The 23,179-nt window shown below is 33.2% G+C and overlaps 3 protein-coding genes across 8 annotated transcripts; all 3 read right to left on the reverse strand.

Annotated features, from left to right (window-relative positions):
- Positions 1-498: 498 nt before the first annotated feature.
- Positions 499-5,668, reverse strand: LOC7494346 (secretory carrier-associated membrane protein 3-like). Of its 4 annotated transcripts, none has more exons than XM_052452261.1 (14): positions 5,531-5,668; positions 5,227-5,314; positions 4,599-4,664; positions 4,393-4,497; positions 4,226-4,289; positions 3,780-3,812; positions 3,437-3,559; positions 2,381-2,443; positions 2,194-2,287; positions 1,583-1,628; positions 1,407-1,474; positions 1,215-1,263; positions 899-964; positions 499-788 (listed from the first exon to the last, which is right to left on the reverse strand). In XM_052452261.1, exons 2-14 carry the CDS (start codon positions 5,281-5,283, stop codon positions 702-704), a joined length of 921 nt encoding a protein of 306 aa, XP_052308221.1. In that variant the 5' UTR covers positions 5,284-5,314; positions 5,531-5,668; the 3' UTR covers positions 499-701. The 4 variants fall into 4 exon arrangements, with proteins under 4 accessions (XP_052308221.1, XP_052308223.1, XP_052308222.1 ...); XM_052452263.1 differs by lacking the exon at positions 5,531-5,668 and adding an exon at positions 5,023-5,130 and having other exon boundaries at positions 5,227-5,517; XM_052452262.1 differs by lacking the exon at positions 5,531-5,668 and having other exon boundaries at positions 3,780-3,804; positions 4,227-4,289; positions 5,227-5,517.
- Positions 5,669-8,372: 2,704 nt separating this feature from the next.
- LOC7490800 (secretory carrier-associated membrane protein) lies at positions 8,373-8,864 on the reverse strand. The gene has a single exon (XM_002305633.4). It carries the CDS (start codon positions 8,862-8,864, stop codon positions 8,373-8,375), a length of 492 nt encoding a protein of 163 aa, XP_002305669.4.
- Positions 8,865-11,504: 2,640 nt separating this feature from the next.
- On the reverse strand, positions 11,505-19,802 carry LOC7490801 (uncharacterized). 3 transcript variants are annotated; one of them, XM_024600011.2, is made up of 17 exons: positions 19,572-19,802; positions 19,368-19,404; positions 18,287-18,376; positions 18,057-18,164; positions 17,565-17,600; positions 17,348-17,458; positions 17,188-17,271; positions 16,996-17,114; positions 16,294-16,395; positions 15,441-15,557; positions 15,292-15,357; positions 14,887-14,953; positions 14,102-14,155; positions 12,937-13,032; positions 12,810-12,836; positions 12,655-12,690; positions 11,505-12,201 (listed from the first exon to the last, which is right to left on the reverse strand). In XM_024600011.2, exons 3-17 carry the CDS (start codon positions 18,338-18,340, stop codon positions 12,067-12,069), a joined length of 1,212 nt encoding a protein of 403 aa, XP_024455779.1. In that variant the 5' UTR covers positions 18,341-18,376; positions 19,368-19,404; positions 19,572-19,802; the 3' UTR covers positions 11,505-12,066. The 3 variants fall into 3 exon arrangements, with proteins under 3 accessions (XP_024455779.1, XP_024455775.1, XP_024455777.1); XM_024600007.2 differs by having other exon boundaries at positions 18,287-18,382; positions 19,572-19,801; XM_024600009.2 differs by lacking the exon at positions 19,368-19,404 and having other exon boundaries at positions 18,287-18,382.
- Between the last annotated feature and the right edge of the window lie 3,377 nt (positions 19,803-23,179).

Below are 23,179 nucleotides of genomic sequence, written 5' to 3' on the forward strand. Positions count from 1 at the left end.
ATGTCAAATTAGAACTCTTGGCTGTTCTGTACCAATAAAGTCCTTAATAAATCATTCTGTCTGTGTCTTGTAAACTACTGCAGCCATGTATCAGCGAGCTTGTAAAGCAAAATGTTGAAAAGAGCCTTTCCCTGACAGCCCTCCAACCTGTTTTCTAAGATGTTCAGTAAACACTTAAGGTGTTCTTGGTTTGCTAACAGGCACCCGAACCGTCTCCTTTCAATCAGGTCTTGTATAAGCTATCCACATGAGAGCAATTTTTCTCAAGGCCTCCCTTTGTACATTTGAACCCGAGAAGGTAACGTGGGAAGCAAACAAAATTACCACCCAATCCAATCCCCAAGGGTTAAATTCTAAAACATGTTCAAAGTTTTGAGGCCCTGCAAAAGATTGATCCAAGTCGACCTCTTTGCAAACACCAACTGGATATCTACGTGATTTTCCCAAGATTATTATGCATCTCTACGTTTAATCCCATCCATGTTTCAACAAAAGAGAAGAAAAATGCAAGCCTGCAAAATCCATTAACTATACCCTCAGCAAGACATTTAACAGTGTAATGAAATTGGTCTAACAAAGCCAGGCTCAAGCAAGCTGTGTTTCTATATTTACGTTGTATCCCAAGTCTATGCATCTAATGGCATTTACAACCTAAATCCACACACAAGGTCACCGTGATGCTTTCTTACAAGAGCATAGAATCAAACTGCTGCCCTCAATGCTCCTCTAGCAGCTTCACGCTTCATCTGGGCAGCTTTGCCACTTCCACGGAAGTACATGTATACTTGCTGCGCAGCAAGAAGGAAACCAAGAAGTGAGAAATACTTTCAAGAAAGTTCTAAAAGCTGCATGGTGCATAGATGATACTATGAACAATTCAACACACGGAAAAAAGTACCTGAACAACCCAGATGCTTAGCAGTGACTCAAGACAGAAACAACCAAATCCGATGAAGTAGAAGATCTATAAGCACAAGAAACAATTAACCATCTAGCCTACAGAAAGTAATGCCATGTTGCTTCTAGTAATGAAACCAACATTGCAGTGGATAACTAACGGAGCAAAGTAGCCAGAACAAATCTAGGAAAAAGGAGAGAAGTGGAGGCCCTACTTTCCTAGTTCAAGCGCATAATTATTCAAAAACAAGGTTTGGAAGAATTGGATAATCAGCAAGATTGCAAGAAACATTACAAATTGATATCAGAGATCTCACCCCGGCTATAGTATTGTTACCCACAACATCTACGGCAGCCAGAATACCACTGATTCAAAGTCCAACAACAAATAACTATCAGTCACGAAACATTAAAGGATTTTGCAATATAAAGAATGGTGATGTTTTGAAATCCGCAAGAACATTAGTCTGAAACACAAACAGTAGTTCAAAATACTTGAAGAAACATACGTGAGAGATTTTCCTTTGAAAATTTTAGGAGGAGCCACAGCAGCAAAGATGCAGAAGCCAATGTGAAGCTGGGAGAAAAAAGATGAACAAAGATTAGGTATTTAATTTCATAGGAGATGAGCTGGACAGAATAAAAAAAAATAAAATGAATAGCCATCAGCGAGATGAAAATTTACCACATAAAACAAGAAAAACCATCCGAACCTCATAGCACTCGCAGTCCTGCATGAAGAGTTTGATATTCAACAGCACAGCAAACTACAATATTTCTGCATTTTGATATAACTATAGATGAACTATCAGGTATACTTCTTATATTATGGAGGTGAAAATCTAGATTCACAGTACTCTTTGTTCACATTTTGTTTCAATCACCTAAATGTTAAACTACTGGATCAGAATAATCTTAACTAAGAAAGTAAAAGATAAACATATCTTTGCCAATAATCTGCTACTTCCTACATTATCACATAGTTTCCAAGCCTCAAACAACACCTTTTGCTGTATCAGAAAACAGCTTTGTGTTCCAAGGGTTCGAAAAAAATGTAAAAAGTTCAAGCACAGTACTCAGCTCAGCTCAAACAGGGTTGGTTTGGCAATAAGGTTGAAATGTTTCATTAAAAGCCTCATTAAAAGCATCAAAAAGATGTTTTTTTGCAGTTGCGCCCCAAAAACAAATGGGCACTAAACCACAGTCCTGAACTAGCTGTATTTTAGGTTTCACTCTTCAGCCTAGTATATTATTAAGAATAGCACAAAAGTTGAAGTGAACAAGGGAGATAAATACCTAAATGCACGATAGAGTGGACGATACCACAAAAAATAAGCTCCAGGAACTCCTGATATGAAGTAGTTAACAGAAAGAAACCAGATGTTCACCCCTGCAACAAAAGATGTAGAGAATTTTAAGACAGCATAGATAATTGAAAACCTTGCATGCACAGGACTAACACGGCAAAAGTTTATTAACTAACCTTCCCCATGAATCCATGCTGTTGTTACAGCGATGACATTCCAGAAAAGACAAAAAGTCAATCCTGCACAAGATCATTGTTCATCACTTACACAGAGCCATCTAGCAAAGTAATTGTGAAAATAGAATAAAGAAAAAATCACATCGGAACCAATACAATATGAATGCTTCAATCAATTAGATTTGCCTTCTTGCTAATGAATTTCATTTTACAAATGGTGTTAAGTTATAATAATCTAGGTCAAGTCACCATGGATAGGATATGATTGTAAACTTGCCTTGGTTATAGGGTCCATAAGGAAGGTAAACAAGCAAGTACTTCAGTCATAACCCAGTTTAGACCCAGGAATAGAGAGTGCTGTAATTAGAAGGGAGCATGGAAAATGATAAGTCTTTGGGGAGTAGAGAGGTGGCTGAGAGGAGAGTGGTGGGGATGAAGAGGATGGGAAGAAAACGATGCACTTCTTTCAGATGGCTCAGATTTATCACAGTGATGATGCAGTTTACAGAAAACAAAGGCAGAGTACAAGCATATTTTGGTACCAATTTCAGTAAAACATGAAAATTGGGACTCTTCATCCTTACTGTACAACATAGTGACGAGGAGCTTAGAAAAACTAGAGGATGCTTAACGTTTAAGAATTTGTCCCACCTTTTTTTTTTATAAAAAAAAAAACATATTGAGCAGAAATATAATGAACACTTGTAATTCATGAAGTAGCAAAAGCCCCAGCAATATAAATATAATACACATATATCTTCCTGGTTGGGATACCTTTAGAGGGTCAAGGTGCATGCCCAGGACCCCATTCAATAACCTAAATATATAGCTGATACTTAAAAATAATTGCAGTGAAATATAAAAAAGAATACCAAATCTATTTATTTTGTCAAGGACCTGTTAGCCAAGATGCCAATCTTCACAAGGATTTATTATTATAAAAAAAATGAAAAAAATGTCGACTTTCAAACTTATAAATGTTCACAAAAAATGGACTTATTTTTTAATTTAATGCTAACAACATCAGTCCATAGATCCAGGTGAAGGCTTGCATACCTAAAAATGTTGTTAATGCAAAATACTGAATTTTTTGTAGATGAACTGGTATTTCGTTTGCGACATCATGATGGATAATTGGGAAAAATGGTGGCCAGTTTTTCTCTTCCAGGACAACTCCAGCTGCACATGGAAAGAGAGAACTAAAAAAGTAAGCTGCAGGATAGAACTGGAAAACCAATTGGCCATACAAGGAAAAAATAATTAGTTCAGTTGTTCAAATAATACATGCAACTAAGAAGTCGAATATTTCACATGGGAAAAAAGCAGTCCGGTAGACAAGGAACATCAGAAAACAGGAAAGTCCAGATGATGTGATAAGGCTTGATCAAGAGTATATTACCTCTTGCAGCTGCATCTTCTAACCTCTTTACCTCGTGTTTAGCACCAGAAAAAAGGCAGATTAATGAGATTAATATAATGCAAGATATGAAGGGAGAAGAAAGCCACAGAAGAAACCATCCGTAATGTGTCTAAGATGGCAGAATGAGTCAGCATCCAACCTGAAAGATGTACAAAAATCTCGGCTGGATTTTAAAGAAATAAAAAACACTAATCTACACGAGCTTTCACGGCAGTGTAAAAAAAGCTCTCTTAATGAACCAAAACTGGAACACAAATACACTATCAAAAGACAATTCCACATCCCTCGAAGACCTTCAACAACACTCTGATAGACTATAATTGTAAGGATTAGTACATGTCTTCCTTCTAAACAACTGTGTTCAGCACACGCAGGAAAAAAAATTACAAAAGCGCTTGTATTTTTAAAAAATCGACCAGAACATACCTTCTCCCGTCTTCTCAGCTCAGCCTCCCTAGCCTGAAGTTCCTTCTCTTTCTTTCTTAAATCCTAGATTCACAGCATATTAGAGTAAGAAAAATCAAGTATAACACTAATTATACAAATGGAAAATATGGACTCTGGTTTTCACCAACAAGAATCCCATCCCTACCGCAGCTGCATCAATAGGAATGTCGACCGTTGTACCATAATTGTAAAAACCAGCAGGTTCAGGAGGAAGTGGTGAAAGCCTCGAGTTTGAAGCAGGAGGAACACCCTGCAAAATCACCAATATCATAAGCAAGAGTTACAGAATTTGTTGGTTTAATATTGAAAAACATATAACATAGTTTTAATTTTTGCAAGAACTAGGCTTACTGTTGTGTTGAATGCACTCCCACTATACTTCGACTGCCCTGATGCTTTCGACCTCTCAGCCGGGTCCTAGTTATAAGAACATCAAATTAAAATTACCAAGCTTTTAAAACATACAAAAAGCCAACCACCAAACATTTATCACTTTCAAACAAAATTCCTGAAAATGATCCAGCCAAGCGTTAAAACACAGTCTTATCTCTCCCATCAGTCCAGATAACTCAAATTTCTTTTAATTATGAAGTCTAAAATTTAACAACTTTCTATACATAATTCCATCAATTATTAAGATACACAAAATTACTCAGTCCCAAAAATCGAGGGTTTTTCCTGAAAAGGTAATATAATTAAGAACTTAACATGCCTTAGATTAAACCAAATTACTCAAAACTAAGCAATATTTAAATTTCCATAACAAAAAGCTTACATCAATCATAAAACCATAAAAGTCAACCACAGAAAACACCTCACTAAACCCTGGAACTTTCAAAACTCTCCTTAATAACTTCTAAAACCTACAAAACACTCATAAACACTTCCAAAAGAACACCACATGTTACAAAATTCAACTACTTGTCTTAAAAAAAAACAAATTTAGCATAAAAATAAAAAAAAAAGGACAGAGACTTACAATGAAAGGGTTAACTTCCTCTTCATCAAAAGGGTTTGGATCATAACGACCAGCCATCACAGAAGGCAGAAACCAAAGGTAAGAGAGGCTTCAAAAAGAAAACAAAATAATGAAACTATGAACAGAGAAGGTGATAGAAAAAGAGAGAAAGGCTTTGTTTGTTTCTTAAGGAATCATACACTTGAAACAAAGATAACCAAACCAAGTCAAAAAAATAAGAAGAAGAAGAAAAAAAAGAAATTCTAGAGAGAGAGAGTTTGGCTTGTCTGTCTATGGTCAGCTTCTTTTACATATATATACTTACAAGTGCTTCTGGTTTCTTGTAAGGAAATGAAATTTGGGAGGAAAAGGAGGGGCAAATCAACGGTTGAGAACTACCCTTTTTTAAAAAAAAAGAAGAAGAAGAAGAAGAAATAGTAGTTAACTTTCATGTGTGATTGTTGGTTTGAATTTATCAACTAAACCTTTTGTGTAGGAAACGATTGGGAACGCGGCTGCGGTGTTGTTATCAAAAATTTTAAATTATTTTTTTGTTTTTATTAAAATTTAATATGATTTGTATGTTTTGGATCGTTTTGATGTACTGATATCAAAAATAAATTTTAAAAAATAAAAAAACATCATTGACATGTATTTTAGCACGAAAAGTTATTTAAAAAGCATCTGTAACTACACTACCAAACACGCACTTAATCTGTCTTGTTTTGGACATCATTGATGAATGATGACGCTTCCATAATGTGATTATATTGATTGTGAAGAATTGGAGTAACTTTTTGATGCTTAGTATTATGATGATTTTGATATATTAATATAAAAAATTATTTTAATTTATTTCAAATAAAAAATATTTTAAAAAAAATATTATACACCATAATATAAAAACACACTTGAAATGATTGTTTGAAGTAAGTTCTATGCATGAAATTGTCTTTATAATCTTTATTATGGCTATAAAAATTATAAAAATTTTAATCAAGTAAATTATATTATTGTGACTTGAGAATATTTTTATCATTAAATCAAACAACTAATAAGATTATATTATTAAGATGAAGTATTTTATCTCAGGAAATTTTAAGAATGTAGTTTTATATCTTTCAAAAAATATACTTTAATGATATCAATAAAATTTGAAACGTTACTGATATCAATAAAATCGAACGCTTTCATGGAGGCTAATAATAACAAGAGCAGTTTGCTTTTGTGTCATCTGTGAGGTCAACACAAGCATACATACATTTCAATTACAGAAGAATTTGGACCTTGATAATGGTGTTCATTTGACAGAAACTATTCGGGAAAACACTCAAGGATCTGAAACTCTTGAAGAATTTGGACCTTGATAATGGTGTTCATTTGACAGAAACATTAACTCAAATCAGCCTCCATTGCAAGAACTTTGAGAGCTTGAGCATTCGTCGTTACACTATTCGCGGAAAGAGGAGGCATCAGCCATTGTCAATTATCTTCCAAGGATCAAGCGTCTGATTATAAGTGTTGCTTACATGCTTGAGGAGAATCTGGTGATGATATTGAAAGGTTGCAAAGAACTCTCGTGCATTTGGACGTGTGCAAAGGAGATGGTTTTCAGATTAAGCCTTGCTTCGCACATTACTCCTAAATTCAAGCATTAGGTGCACGTTATGTAACAACTGAAAGAATTTGCATTCAGGAAATGATTACGAGAGACAATAGGCTTTCACGGCCATAGCTTATGAACTCCTAGGTTAGTTCTGAGGACCAGCCATTTCTTGTAAATGTTAAAAGAAATTAAATATATTCTTTATTGGTTGTAACAAAATAAATCCTGTAAATAGAGAACGACTTCTTTTTTTAAGAAGAATTAGTATATGAAAAGAATATTTTATTAATATGATGCTTATATGAATTTGTGCAATCATGCACCAATAAATAAATAAATAAATTTATAATATTTTCTATGCAAACTTATCGTTAAAAAATAGAGAAACAATAAAAGAAATCTTGATTCTCGTTATATTTATTATTTACATATGAGCATATCAAATCTCAATTTGTTTAAGAATTAAATTCTAAATTTATATATGAAGTTATTTTTTAAAATCAAATTTATATTATATTATATCTATCAATGCAGAACATCCCCCATTAAATTCAATTAAAGATTCTTAATGTTGTTTATCAATTCAAATAATTTTTGTTTTAAAAAAATCATACTAATTAAGATTAAAAAAAAACAACAAGAAAACCTAACAATATCCATACATATAATCTATTTGACATTTTGAATTTAAATGTATGATTGTTCTTACATCTTAAGAGGATTTCTACAGTCATATAATATATGATTTAATAATTTTATTAAAAAGGGATTTAATTGAAAAATAGTAAGGTTGTAAATAACACGTAATTCAATAGAGTTGTCTATTGTTCATGCTCCAATCTGCTAACACATTACAACGAAAACAATGGAACTTGCAAGCAGCCTTGGAAAAGTCTAACCATTTCATAATCTTCAAGACGAACATCATCATTAGCACCATGCAATGAATCCAGCTATGTTGTGTTCAAGATGCCCAATAATGGTGTAAACCTGGTGTCCAAGGCAGCTCCTCTGTCTCCTCATGATTTAGCCTAACCACCCATGAACATGCAAATTATGATGAGGTGAAGTTGAGACATGAGCTTCTCTTCTGTAATTTGCCATGGCCCATGATCATGCATCAGGTTTCAAATTTTAACTCGAGAAAACTAAGTCAGAAACCCAACAAAATCATAGTTCTGCTAGCTCTTTCATCCAATTGGATGCTTACCTCTTGAGTAAATTGCCAAGCATATAGATCTTTTGGATAGATTGTTGAGAATATATATATTTCACAGAATAAAGTACGAAGTTCTGTCTTGGCTAATAACGTGAACGTGTCACACCTTCTCAAAAGGTTTTTACTTTTTGGGTTGGATGCAGGTTCTTTAACATAGAATTTCATTGAAATATCACAAGATTACATAAAAACTGGCATGCCCTGTTACATATATGATTTGGTGATGATGGTGTAACCTAGTTCCAGTGATATCTAATCACTGTACATTGATTAAAGATCCTCTTAATCGTAGAAAAATCTTAATGGAATCAAATAGGGTGAGAAATGAACATGGACGAACAGTTAAACCATCTCCAGAGCTAAACCACCGTGACGGTAAAACTTGTAAACTTTGTGCAAAACCCAGATGCTGAGCATTGATTCAAGGCTGAACGAACCGAAACCAATGAAGTACAAGTATCCAATTTCTCCATAATCACCAGAAATGTCTGATGCGCTCATGATACCTGTGAGGGATCTTCCCTTGGCTATTATTGGAGGAGAAACTGCAGCGAACATGCAGAAGGCAATGTGGAGCTGGTAGAACAGGAAAAAATAACGAAACATGGAAGTATTTTCTGTCCTCAAAGCTTGACAAAGTGGACGAAACCATAACCAGTTTGCAGCTGGAAGTCCACAGACTAGGTAGGCCAATGCAAGGAACAAGATTTTTGTTTCTACCCCACCTACCATCCACACAAATGCAACAGATGCGCAATTCCACACAAGACACTGTGTCAATCCTAGACATGTTAGGAATGCAACATTCTGCAACTTTTGCAAATGGCCATCCATTTCATCTGCAAAGGGGTTTACTTTATTGAAGAGTAGACTACTATAGTAAGGACCCGCTGCCATGAGGAGAGGTTTTGGCCTTGGAGAAATCTTGAATACTATATAATAGACTGTGCAAGCTCCAAAATCTATGATACAAAGACAGCCAGAGAACTCAACGAGAAAGGAAAGTGAATATACAAAAGAAAAAGGAAAAAGGAAAACGCTTATATAGAAGGAGCAATATTGCTGAACAGTAAAAAATACGAAATTCAGAGGAAATGACGGTTGCTTTCAATATGATCGATCATACAGACACTTTAGAAAAGTAAAAAAAGGAGTGCGTCAAGGACAGAGGTGGAGAGGTAGGGTTGAACAAGCAAATCAACTTTCAACAACATGTTTGAACTAGTCTATGGACGATTTTTATTCATATATACTTCCATATCCTTAAGATTAAGAAGAATAACAAGAACATGTGCCACCTTCGAAGAACCCTGGAGCTATACCGCCGTCACGAGAGACGCGCATGGATCAAATAAACAAGATAAAACTGGCGAATAAGTTCAAACGGATAAAAAAAATCATAATTTTAAATAACTCAAATTTAATTAGAAAATTCTTCCGCCTCCATTCTTACAGGGGTCGACTAGTTAAACAACAAGCCCAAGTCGTTCGAATTAAAGCAAGACGATGTTATCTTTGCTATTTTATTTATTTTTCCTGGTTGATTTGGTCTCCGTATAAACAATTAAATCGTTAAGTGTTTTTTTTTTCATCATAGCATTACATTATAGACTTTTCTTTTTAAAAAAAATTAGATTTCTCTATAATTATTAACATGGTAACCTTAGAGCTTTAAAACATACTAGATTTGTTGAGCAAAATATTTTTTGATGTAAACAAAATATTAAGGTAAAAGAAATCCAAGTTCCGAATCATTAATTCAATTGGTAACTTAAATAATGTGAGGAAAAAAAAAACTATAAATAAACTGATAGAAAAACAATGAAAAAAAGGTATAAATAATTAGACTTAAGCCTATCCAGATTATCAAACAACCCAATACTAATATCATAAAAGGTAAACCAGTGAAGAAAAAAAAGTAAAGCAAAACTCTAAAAAAAATCAGCTTAAAAAAAAAAACAAGTAAACCTAAGCAAATCCTTTAAACCTGGTCTAATCTCTAAAACCTACAAAATTGTGAAATCCTTGACATGGATTCAATTCTTGAGTTTAACTCTTAACAAATTTAATTTTGAATGATGAAGTTGTGAAAAAAAACTATTTATTAAAAAACTTGCAAAAGAAAAAAAATCAACAATAAAATAAATGGAGATAAAATTTAATAGAAAAAAGCACAAGGAGAATGACATTTGAAAAAAAAAATAATGATTCAAGACAATATAAATAGTAATTAATAGAATAAGAATCGAATTTGAAAGATTAAAAAATCATAGGGGGTAAAATCAAATAACATGTTTAATTTGATAAATAATTTATAGATAAAAAAATAGTAAAGGTAAAATTAAAAAAAAAAATCGTAAGGGACCAACTCAACAGAAGACAAACCATTAAAAAATAACAAAACAAAACCCAAAAAAAAAAAAAAACATCATAAAAAAATTAAATAAACCCGGGCAAACCTCCTAAATCTAGTCTAGTATTTAAAAGTCGCAAATCGTGAAATCTTGAACTCGAATTCAAATAAAAAACTTAATCATCAACCAATTTAATTTTAAAAAAGATGAAGTCGGTGAAAAAATATCAATAAAAAAACATGCAAAAGCCAAAAAAATAACAACAAAAGAAATGATAAAATCTAATAGGAAAAAAAAACTCGAGGATGAAATTTAAAAAAAAATTAAAAATGATGCCAAACAAAATAAGTAACAATAAAAAAAATAAGAAGATTAAAAAAAATCATAGGTGATGAAATTAAAAAATATTTGTAATTTGATAGATTATTTATATATTTAAAAATGATGGGGATTAAATAAAAAAACATTTGTAATTTAAAATATTATTGATAAATTAAAAATAGTAGGGGGTGAAATTAAAAATCATTTATAATTTTATAATTTATTCTAAAATAAATAAAAAATAGTAATTAAAAACATGGAGACCAAATGTGAATGAAAAAACAATTGAAAAGGTTATTCTGAAATTTTGCAAGAGTGACGCAAAATTTAAAAAAAAAAATATTATCAGTGCCAAACCAGCGACAATTATAATACATGCATCGCACCACTGTGTAGAGAGCTCCAATATCTTTCAAACACCACTTCATAAAACGACATTTGATAGCCGAACAACCCTAAACCCGCCGATTAAACAACACGAGAGCTGTCCACACATGAGCGTGTACATATCATCATGTTTTTTTAAAATAACATTAAATACATGACTATTAAAATATTACTCCTAGCCAAGAGAGATGCATTGTTCTTGACTCTAATGATACCAAAATAATTGCACTGTTCGAAAAAAATAAAATGATAAAAACACCACAATATCAAAAGTTGTAATTTTACCTTGCATGACAGTTATAACCCCTATGCAACATGTTAAAAACAATTATGCCATAATAAAAAGACAATCCCACCCCAAAGCTTAATTCATTGCTTCTTTTTTCTTTTTCTTTTTTTAAACAGCAAATAATTAAGTAAATACACTATTACAATACAATGAATAGGAAAATAAGTCTTGTTCTTACAGTAACTTCTCCTTTAGTTTTTTTTTTTTAATTTAATTCAATGCAGGTACTGTAACACTGCAGGACAAGCACATTACCGTACTAACATAAAATAAAAAAATACTACACAAGTAGACCTCCAACTACGCCATGCAAAGCAAAAATATTAAGAGCCTGATTCTGAAGTTTTGTAGCAGTAGCATGGCAGTACGCCAATGGCAGATCACAGACATGGTGAATTGTGCTGCGGTATAACAGACCTTAAATTTCTTCCCCGAAGCAAGCAATTCATTGTTCGTCTATAGGTAATGCATAAAGGAATCTACATGCCCTCAATCTGCAAAATTGAGAGGCTTGGAAAGCAACCGAGAGAAATCAGCTAGAACTAGGCAAGTAAAACAAAATCTGGATTTTAAGAACAAAACTATGACTTGTCCATTTAGTGAATCAATTATGAGCATCAATAAAAGCTAGGAGGACAAAATTACAGGTATAGATAAGACCCCATGTGTGATGAAGACAACTAGATTATTGGCCGTGCCGCTTCAGTTTTCTGCGTTTTCGGTTCCTTAGAAATGGATCAACCCAATTTTTGTCCTCCTTTACCGCTTGCTTCCAGCGATCCTTAAATATTTGAAGCTCCCATGTTGATTGCCTTCTAATCTGATCAGTCAATTGAAGGAAAACAACAAAGTTCATCAAATTACAGACATGACAACATGGTTGGAATTTAGCATCTCAAATGTAGTTCATTCTTCATGAAGAAAACAACATCATAGAGTTAACAATGTCATGATATACGTGCATTAACTCCAAAATAAAAGTGTTATCAAAGCCAAGATCACCAATCTCAAGGCCAGGAGGTGCCAATCCATGATATTGGAACCTACTACCCAATAGTCCTTACTAATCAAATATAAGTTGTAAATCTCAACAGAATTAGAATCGGCCAAATTGCATGATTTAGAGAAAACATGTAAACAATCAAGGAAACAATCATCCTAGACTACTTGGCAGCTCTTCTGCCTATTGCAGGCATTTCATGTCCAGAGGAATAGAAGTATATAAAATGCTCAAAGCAGGGTTGATGGTAGACTAGAGGATCAGTAGTCTCACCTCCATCCTAGGATCCACGGATGCAGCACTATGTCTCTGAATGCCAGAAGGAGAAAGTAAACCAAAAAAGAGAAGGCGAAACTTTTAAGAACAAATAACAGTGGCTACAAAATAGTATCAATGAAAATTCATCTACCAGACAAAGGAAAGTTTACCTTAGTCAACTCTTCTGTATTTGATGACTGAAGAAATCAGAAAGATATTAATAATAGATAATAAAATGCAGATAGACAAAAATCATAAACTGTGCCCCCCCTGAGAAAACAAGGAGAAAAGGATGACCTTTCTTCTAGGAGTTTTACGCCCACCCAAAGTTTGTATGCCCTTATGAACAATATATTCGCTATCAATGACCCCCACCTTCTTTGTGCGATCTCCCTGCACAAGGTCACATAAACTGAGCCTATCATAATATTCTTTCCTATGATAACTAGCATCTATGGAGAAGAAAATAGAGTAAAAGATAAAAGAAAAGGGTCATCAAGCATTAAAGACATGAAAATAGGGGTCAAGTTCAATACTTGTAATGAGATAAAATTGGTCAATAGATATTCTAGAAAAAACTCCAAGGGATTGGTCTGGTGCTCAAAGAGGTCCGCTCTCTTCTTTGAATTCTTGAGATTGAACCTTGGGGCTCGCATCCAAGAAAATTTATTCTCTTAAGTCCACCATGATAATGTGGAGGTATATCCTTAAAATCATTTCAGAAAGGAACCCAGTCTCAGAGATAGACAAGCTGGCGCTGGCCCCTGGTTATTTCTTACCGTCAAACAAAAAAAAAAGCTATTCTAAGAATAGACGAGTAAATTATCTTTTGTTGGGACAATGATTTAAATGCCCTTTCTTACAAATATTGATCGAACAGTTTAAATGTCCAAATTTGTGGATTACCACAATATTTATTATCTGCTCCCCTCTCAATTCCTAGTTAAACTAAAATGATTTTTGTGGAGGTGAAAAGGTACCAAGTCCCTAGGAAGCAAAAAAGGAAAATGATCAACTTTTCAATCCTAGCATCTTTACAAGTGGGTTTACAATGAGGACATCGCAAGAGGATTGTCTGGAGCACTAATAACTGTCAATAAACATGAAACTCTTCCTCCAAGACCACTCTTAACTCATCACTCTTTGTGAAACTCTTACATCTTTCGTATCTACTACGCAATTTTTATGCTACTTCCTACAACCACCATTATTTGCCAAGACCAAGACCAACACCTATTGAACCTTTCCTATTCTTATCTTAGTTGTAAAAATAGGCTCTAGCAGCAGAGCATTGAGCCTAAAATAATCTATACCAAGCAAGCTAGTAATATAGCAAAAAAGGTTACAGAGCAACGAGTAAATTAACAATGCAGAAGAAAACCTTCAGTCAACAAATTGAGGTGGAGGAAATTAAACAGTAAGAGAAACTAAACCTAGCCTTGGAAAATCACGTTCAACTTACCTGCGCACAGTATCCAAGTTTCATGTCCATTCCCCATCCATGGACTAGATCATTCTGAGTAAAAAGAAAAGGAATTCCATGATGAGTTAATCAACCCTAGGCCAAAAGTGCACTTGATTTGCAATCATCCTATAGTGGGTGGAGTAGAATTTAACCATATGGCCATATCTTCTACCTTCCAAAATCAAGTTAAGTCTAATGCACCAATTGTTTGCATAAAAGTGTTTGTTATGTTGGAAAATATCTTACAGAGTTTCCTATGTTTGGTGCAGCTTGAAAAAACCAGTCAAAGGAATTCAATTTGTAGTCAACCTAAATAGCATGCTTTAAATGGAGAGATTTGTTTTCCCCTTCTCAAAAAGAGAACATTTTCCTAAATGGATTAAATAGTATGTGTTAAATTTTCTTTCATCCTAGGGGCAACCGTATATTGGTCATATTTATCAACAATTCATACATGTTAGGTCACATTACTTCAGCTAAAACAAATAATATAAAGATAGTTGTTTTTCTGTGTTTATAAGGACATTTTTCAACAAATTTTCCACAGTCCCACTAATCATCTTTTTAGAAAAGATCCCCACAGAATTTTGTTTTTCAAAGTCAATTTATTTTGCAGCAAGCAAACAAAGCTAGTCCTAAATGCTTCTCAACTAAAATTTTAAGCAAAAAACAAAACATGCTTACACTAGGATCATCAAATAGCAATTACACTGGGCATCACAAGCTTACGATAATGTTAAATAAAGGGCTTCTTTATACTGGAATAATCAAAGTTTAGTTACCTGTATAAGATGCCAAGCACAGTACCAAGCAGATCTTGAAAAGACTGGAGCCATACCTTCTACAAATCTACAGATATAACGTAAATTAAATTAGTATTGCTAGAATCCTTACAAGAACAATACAGTATATCCTTCAATGGGTATTGTCACAAGTATTGAAGTTCCACGGAAAAGATGAGCTCAGGCTCAAATTGTCACTAAACAAGACTTCTACAATTTGACATAGAATATTAGATTGGTCAATTCCTCGTCAGCCTCATAGCAAATGGATGGGAAAATAAACACTACATGAGGGCCACCGATAAGGTAATATATGAACTTTTTAAGTCAAAAAATAGCATTGCACCAAATTAAAAAAAAAAATTCAGAAGACAAGATATGTCACAAGTATAGCGGTCTATTTACCCAGTGCATGGAGGCCCCTCGCTGATGTCAGAACATTTGGTACTGCCTCTGCTGTCATAAACTCTTCTGTTCACCGTAAATTATGTTAGACAAGTGCTAGTCATTAACAGATAGATTTTAATCAAGTTAGTAAAAGCCATGTCATTCACCTATGAAACTTCTTCATTCTGGCACGAATAGTAATTCTATGATGTATGTCAGTTGAATTTGGGTCCAAAGCTGGCTGAGATATCTCCAGTCCTTCAAATCTCACAATTTTCAAGTATCTAGAAAGAAAACAAAGGAAATGAAATTATAAATCGATAAGGTTTGTTTAGACAGGATATAAGCCTAACAGCAAGTCACACTTTGTTCTTATAAAAGTTCTTCAAGTAAACTAACGCCCAGATAACTCATCACACCCAGAACGCCATCGCTGTTAACTCATCACACCCATAATTTAAGCCCAGATGGATAAATAGAGCCCCTCTCTCTTTCCCAGTTCATTCATTTCTCTATCTGGGCAGCTTCTCTGAAGACCCTGCCCTCTCCCCCCCTCTTGTTCTCTGTAAGAGTATGGAATTGGTAAACTCTGCCAGTCCTTGCTCTCTCTCTCTCTCTCTCTCTCATACATTCTGTAATTCCCAATTGTCCCAATTGTCCTAGAAATGATAATCTAAGATGAAAAACAAGCCTTACTAATCTAAACAGCCTTAGCAAAAGAGAATCCTGTTCTGGCAAGGGTTTTGAGAGCAGGAGAAATTGCGGATGTTAGAACTACCTATGACATGACTAAATGAAAGACATCATGATTGATGGATGTCTATAAATGACTGGTAAATAATTAAAATGGACATGAAGATGAGAACAGGCCAAACAATTTTTTTGGAAATTCGAGTAGATGATCACTTATCTACCCACCTAAAAAAAAATAAACATTATGGATAAAGTCAAGGCAAATATATTATTACCAAAGGCAGGCAACCCAAACATGCTAAAGAAAAAAATGTCCAACAAACTCACTTTCCTGGATTGAAATGCTCAATCCCCAAATCTTCATCCCATAGAAATATATAATCATAAGCAGACACAACAGCAGGATGCAGGAAGCGTTTGGCAAACCACCTGAAAAGCAAGCAATGAGAGTTTTTCTTCATAAGAAAAAGAACAATCCAGAAAAGATCAAAAAGGTGTTAATACTGTTGTCAGCATGACAAGTTAAATAAACTTGTACAGAAAAACCCAAGGATAAATGGTAAGTTTGAAGAATGGCAGCAGTTGGACCATCATTTGACAAGTCACCTTGGAGATCTCAGACACAGATTACAGATCCAGTAAGATTATCAGAGCCATTCATGTAAAGACATAACTTTCCAGCCACTTTTTAGGCAGTCCAATTTCCATGACAGTGTTTTATTTTTCTTGCAGCAGTAAGCTAGTTCGATGCATGAGGAAAAACAAATCAGCTGCTCAGACCCTCAGACAAATCCTTTTAGGAAAATATTCCATGCTCACATAACTATCAAACTCCTCTCATAGATGAAAAGATGTTATGAGTTTAACCCATGAAATCCTGTGCTCCTCTGACCTTTGAAGCTAAATGATTTTGTACAATTTGCAATAAATTAACACTGAAACAGCAATATCAATCATCCATTTTTACCATACATACAAAATATGCAGTAAAAAATAGACAAAAAAAGAAATTATCAAGGTTGATCTTACCACTTCGTTTGGTTCTTGGCAACTATGTGTATGGCTTCATTGCTCCAATCAAGATCCCACCACCCATCCACGTTGCCATCATAATGAAATAGAATAACTGTAAAATTCTCTGGAAGAAACTGAATTCAATGATGTTAGGCAAGAAATGTTCAGTTGATGAAACAAAAACATTAGAAAAGACATCTGCAATACTTTTTGGACAATATGATCGACATTATCCTTTTGCTTGATGCCAACTGGAATTGCCAGCAAGTAATGACGGGTAGAAGGATCAACCTGCATTTGATTTCCATGAAAAGTCAAGACATGCCCTTGTATTGATGGCACAATACCAGAGGATAAAAAAACCAACCTTTGACCTCGAACTACTTGTTGACCATAGAGGCTTCAACTCTAAATCTGAGCTAGCTCGTATAATACCATGAGGCAAACCACCCAACAGTCCAGAAGCCAAAGCCGATTCCTAGATCAAAGCACCAAATGCATCTTCGTATAATGATGAACACTAGAACAGTCGTCCAATGTTTAAAACATTACTTTGGAATTTTAATTGGTAGTTCTAAAATTACCTTCAATATTTCAAAGGGGTACAATTTTTCATCCATCTGACAATGGTGGAGAAAAACTAGTCAGCAAACTTTTCACCAGGATGCAGAGTCAGCAAACTAGAGAAAAACTACTCTAAAGGGAGTAAAAGAGTTCAGCAGATGCAGCACCATAAAAAACAGATAGCTAGAGCTGGACCTATTTTCAATGTGAAAATGCAGCTTAATTTGTGCCTAGGGGTAAATTCAACAACAGAAAAGATGTAGATGGACCAGCAAGTGACACTAGAAGTTATTAAGATTTTGGGCCATGCTAAGTTACATTTCTTTCAGAAGTTTGAAATCAAAGTAACCAAGTACTCAAGTATGTCTATAACATAAATATTGGAATTAATGCCTCTATGAACAAAAAAAAATCCACAAATCATTCACCAGAAGAGAATTGACTAGACATTTTGGCTCCCTGATTGATGCTTATAAGTTAAAATATGTAGAGAGTCGATGGGGTTTCCATACCTCTGTATGGTGATACTGATATATTGTAGTTCTATACACAACGAACAACATTGCTGTACACAAAACTCCCATAAACGGCAGCAGCTTCATCTTCAAACCGGATTTCACCTGCACCAAGGCAACACAATTACATCTTTGATGACTACCAAAACTAAGGCAGATTTTGTAAACACTCCATCTTCTTAGCTACCCCCAGGACTGAGAAGCAAATTAAATATAATATGCCATACCCCATCACAGAAGGTGTTCCTTTTTAGCAATTTCCATGATCTGAATGACGTCATAGACAGCTAAAACTTTTACGAGGTCCTCATAACCAACTGCAGCTGATGCACAAAAAAGCAGAGAGACCAATATCAGAAACAAACCTGATCAAATGTTACAACAATTGTTTGCAGTTGAAAAAAATATTTACTGAGAAAAAGTTGCCATTCCACTCTGGCATAAGATAAAGTCCTAAGCTTGAACAAAAATTCGAGAACCAAATTTGCAACTTGTTTTAGCTCAATTTCTTGATTAAGAAAAATTCCCAGAATCCCTCTCTCGAGACTAAAGCTCAATTTTGAAAAACCAGTTTAATCTTCACTCTCTTTCATAATATTCGACACAGTCTAAATCCTCATTTTTCATGCATATCAGCCTCAGTTTTCACAGTAACCTCAATAAAGGGTCAAAAATTGAGAAGAACATATTTGAATTGACATCTCAAAAAACCCAGAAAAAGGAAATTAATGTTGGCTTCTTGATTTAGCTTATTTAGGTGAGTGCATGTGTTGATAGTTCAAGGCAAAGAAAGAAAGCTTAATTTGTCACTAATCAACTTATTATTGATGCTAATATAGATTAAACTAACTGCAGATTCTTAAAATCTCTAATGAATCCCACAAAACAAAAACTGATTAAATAAATTTTCCCATTAAAAAACATAAACCAAATAAACTTCAGTTAAATGACTTTTTCATTTGTTTAAAAAGGAAAGCAATCTACTTTCTGCGAAAAAGCAGAGTCTTTTGATATTCATGCCTGAAAAATCTATCAATACAGATAACCAAACAAACAGAAAACTAGATTTTTAGATCTCATAAACACTCGAAGATTTTAAGAATCGAAAAACAAAAATTGCCGCTTGAAATGTTATATATAGTAAGCAAACACAAATTTCCAGTTTTACCAATTAACTTTTTTTAATAAAAAAAAAAAGACTTGAGAGTCACAAACTTTCAAGAAATGAAAGGAAAAACGGAGGATTTAGCAGCATTACATCTAAACTTGAGATGGTTTAAACGGAGAAAAAAAGGATAGATGACAAACCTTGAGATAAAAGAGAGGCAAAATCGGTGAGAGGAAGCTGGAAATATTAATAAATAAGGATTAAGATTTAAGAAGTAACAACAATCTTGCAGAAATCAGTCAGATTATTGGTGTCTGATTCTGAACACCAAGAAATATATCAGAAAGGGCAGAGTAATAGAGAGGAGAAATGGGAGGTTTTGAGAGAGAATCGAAAAGACTTACGTGTAAGAATGACCTCGTTTAAAGACACTCTCTTTCTCAAAAAATATCAGGCAGCAGCACCACCACTTTGTTGTTTCTTTATTTTTAATTTCTTAGTACTACTTTTGCATGCTGTGTTTTGGGTTTTGAGGTTATTTTTTTGGAAAATGGATCGCCAAGAGAGCGAGAGAGTAGAGACAGAGACAGAGACAAGGAGAGAGGTAGAGGTCACCACCCGTTGTTGTCCATTTAAGAAAAAACACAGCACACAACAGTACTCCCCTTGTTCTTACATTTCTACTGTTTTGTCTCCTTTTCTTTTAAATTATGTAGAGGAGAGGTGTGTGGTTTGGTCTATCTTCTTCTTTTTCCTTCTGCTGCTCACTTCTTTACTACAAGGTAAATACTAAATAGTATGGTGTCTGCGTGCGCATGTAAAAGGTGGAGAGTAAAAACTGTTACAGAGTTTTGTCTTAATTAATCACTGCCTGTTATTAATATTGGTCGAATCTTTTGATGAGTCTAAAAAATTAAAACACGATTAAAAATAAGGTTAATTTATTGGATAATTAGTTGTTTTTTTTAATTTAAGTAATTTAATTTACTTTTTATAATTTAGATATCTGGTGATTTGATATAAATAGCCCAAAAAGTTGATAATTAGTAACAAGTGATGTCTAATAAGACAGATGACCAGTAATTGTAGCAGTAGCTGGTGGTGTCGGGCAGTGGCAGAGCTAGGATTTTTTAAATGAGAGGGCAAATTACTAATAAATATTTAATATTATATGTTATACAGACATGTGTTATATAAAAAAATTAATTTGAAATATATGTACCAACTCAAGTCAAGTAAAATTAATTTAAGAATACTTTTAAAATAAAAAAACTTATATTATAATTGTTATCTTCGAGATTTTGTATTTTAAAACTGCTTCATAATAATTTTATTTTTAATCTCATTAAAAATATCTTTCTCAGTATATGCAACAAACTTTTATTTATCTATTTATAAATCTTTCAAGGACTAGGAAACTTGGCAACAATTTTATGCTGACATATGATACATAACATATAAAATCATAGCTTAAAAGAATTGTCACAAATTGATGTTATTCTTATTGACTTGTTGTTTTGTACAAGTAGTTATTTTTAATTTATCTATTATATCAACACTATCTAAAAATACAAAAAATTAAAATTTAAAATAAAAAAATAAAATTTTACAGATATATTTTCCAACCATAAAAATAAACAGAAGAGGTAAAAAATACAAAATTTCGAAACAATAAAACACTGCCAATAAAAAAAAGAAAAAAAAAAAGGGCAGATTGTGCTGGGCTTCGTGTGTACTGTAACCTAGTGTAGCCACTCACGACCAAAGAAATTTATTATATACTGAGAGCCATGCTTGTTAAAAAAAAGAGGCAGCCAAGTAGTTAAAAATATCCGATTTATTTGATAAAATTATTACTGTCCATTCTGGATGGAGAAAATAAAGAAAAAAAATTGCTTAATTTGCTCAAAATTATAATTTTTCCTATGATAGATTTTTTTTTTCTAAACGTGTTTGGAAGTATAGTTGCGGTTGCTTTATAAAATATTTTTCATTAAAAAATATATTAAAATAATATTTTTTTATTTTTTAAAAATTATTTTTGATATCAACACATCAAAATGATATAAAAATACTAAAATAAATATTAATTTGAAACAAAGAAAATAATAAAAAAAATCAATTTTTTTTTAAAAATTTTTAAAATATAAAAATGTATTAAAAGTCAATGGACGTACGTACTTTTCAAACCATGTGATGGAGGGAGCTGGAGCGAGATGTGTTATGGCAAGTAGAGCCTCAAAATGATGACGACATGTTTTAAATTTGAAGCTTGGAGATCACATATGTCCTGTGAGCGACTGCTTAAAACACAAGCATGCATGACATTATCAGATATTGACACTAACTAACTAACTTAGCCACTTTTTAATTAATATTTGGTTCCATGCACGTAATGCCCCACCCAAGGCGAGAACGATCCACGCTTTGTTCCCACAGGAAATGGATAAACTCTTCTCATTTATTTGTAAATGTTATAATGATTATTTTTAAAAATATATTAATATAATATTTTTATTTTAAAAAATATTTTTGATAACAATTTGAAAACACATAAAAAAAATTAATTTAAAACAAAAAAAAATTAAATTTTTTAAAAATATTTTTAAAACACAAAAACAAACAGATTTACAGAGTAGTTGTATTTATGGTAGCGGGCTGGCAGCTTTAGAGATGCAATGTGATCAATTTGTAGAAATAAATGTCATTTCATGACGTATTACTACTACCAACAAATGGTATGGCATTCATGAATTTTTTTTTTTTTAGTTTAACATGGATGTTCGGGTCAGCTTGCACGCACCTCGACTAATCCCACGGGCCCTGAAGTTAACGACCATGTAAGCCTCCAGTGGCCATCATATGAGCAACTATAGGGCTCGAACCTGAAACCACAGAGGGAACAAATCTCTTAATCTCAAACTTTTACCATTAGGCTACCACCTAGATGGTTATGACATTCATGATTTTGATAAAATAGGTGGGCGTGGAAAAGTGATTTATCCATAAATGCAAAGAGGACATGTCGTTAGTTAGCCCTATAGATGTCCCCCAAAGTCAAAAGCAACAAGAATTTGGCTTGAAATATGGAAACATTATTGAGTTCATATCCAGTTAAATAGCTTGTATTATTTTAAATTCTTATAGAGTTAAATACTAGTTTTATTTTTTAAAAAAATAAAATAAGCTCTCATTAATATATTATCTAACTTCTAATCTAAATTAGGTATCAAGAGAAAATCAATCTAGAGTTGATCTTATCAACTTAGCAAGTCAAATAATTGTTATAATTGAATTTCATTGATTTTTTTTAATTTTCTCAAAACAATGTATTTTAACCTTTTATATAAAAAGAAATAATCAATCTGAGTTAACCCGTCAGATCTATAACTCATACCTTACACCGAGTCGACTCTAACATTCAAAATCTAGCTAATATTAACTCATAAAAAAACACAAATAACCGGATATTATTTATAATATATAACGTACCATTGATTAGTTTTACCCATTCAAGCATACGTTTTTTATTATTATTATTTGAGAAAGAAGTTGGGCTGGCTAATTTCAAATGCTACGAATCCATCACATTTTCATAGACAATAAAGAGACTCCACCAATTATGCACCTTACCATACCTAATAATTGACCTATCTTAGCGACCGGATCCTTCAGCAGAATCTATCCGGAAAAGTTAAGGAAAAAAAAATGCAATTCAATTATGTATTGGAATAAACTTCAAAATTAGTGGATGGATAAATTAATCAAACAAAAAGAAAAAAGCATTAATTTCTAGATATTAATTTTATGGTTTTGGTACCACCATTAAATCGCTTTTGGCTTATATATAAATTATATTGTAGGCATACATGGCTGCTAGCACCACTTAAAAACAATATTGCATCCATCAATTGCGCTTTCAAGAGCACTTGGCAGCAAGGAATAATGCAAACCCTAGCAGTAGCAAGCTTCGTACGTGTCCAGCACTATAATATTATAAGAACATGCCTTA

Source organism: Populus trichocarpa, chromosome 4 (genome assembly GCF_000002775.5).
Source record: "Populus trichocarpa isolate Nisqually-1 chromosome 4, P.trichocarpa_v4.1, whole genome shotgun sequence".
In the NCBI taxonomy this organism is placed as follows: Eukaryota; Viridiplantae; Streptophyta; class Magnoliopsida; order Malpighiales; family Salicaceae; genus Populus; species Populus trichocarpa.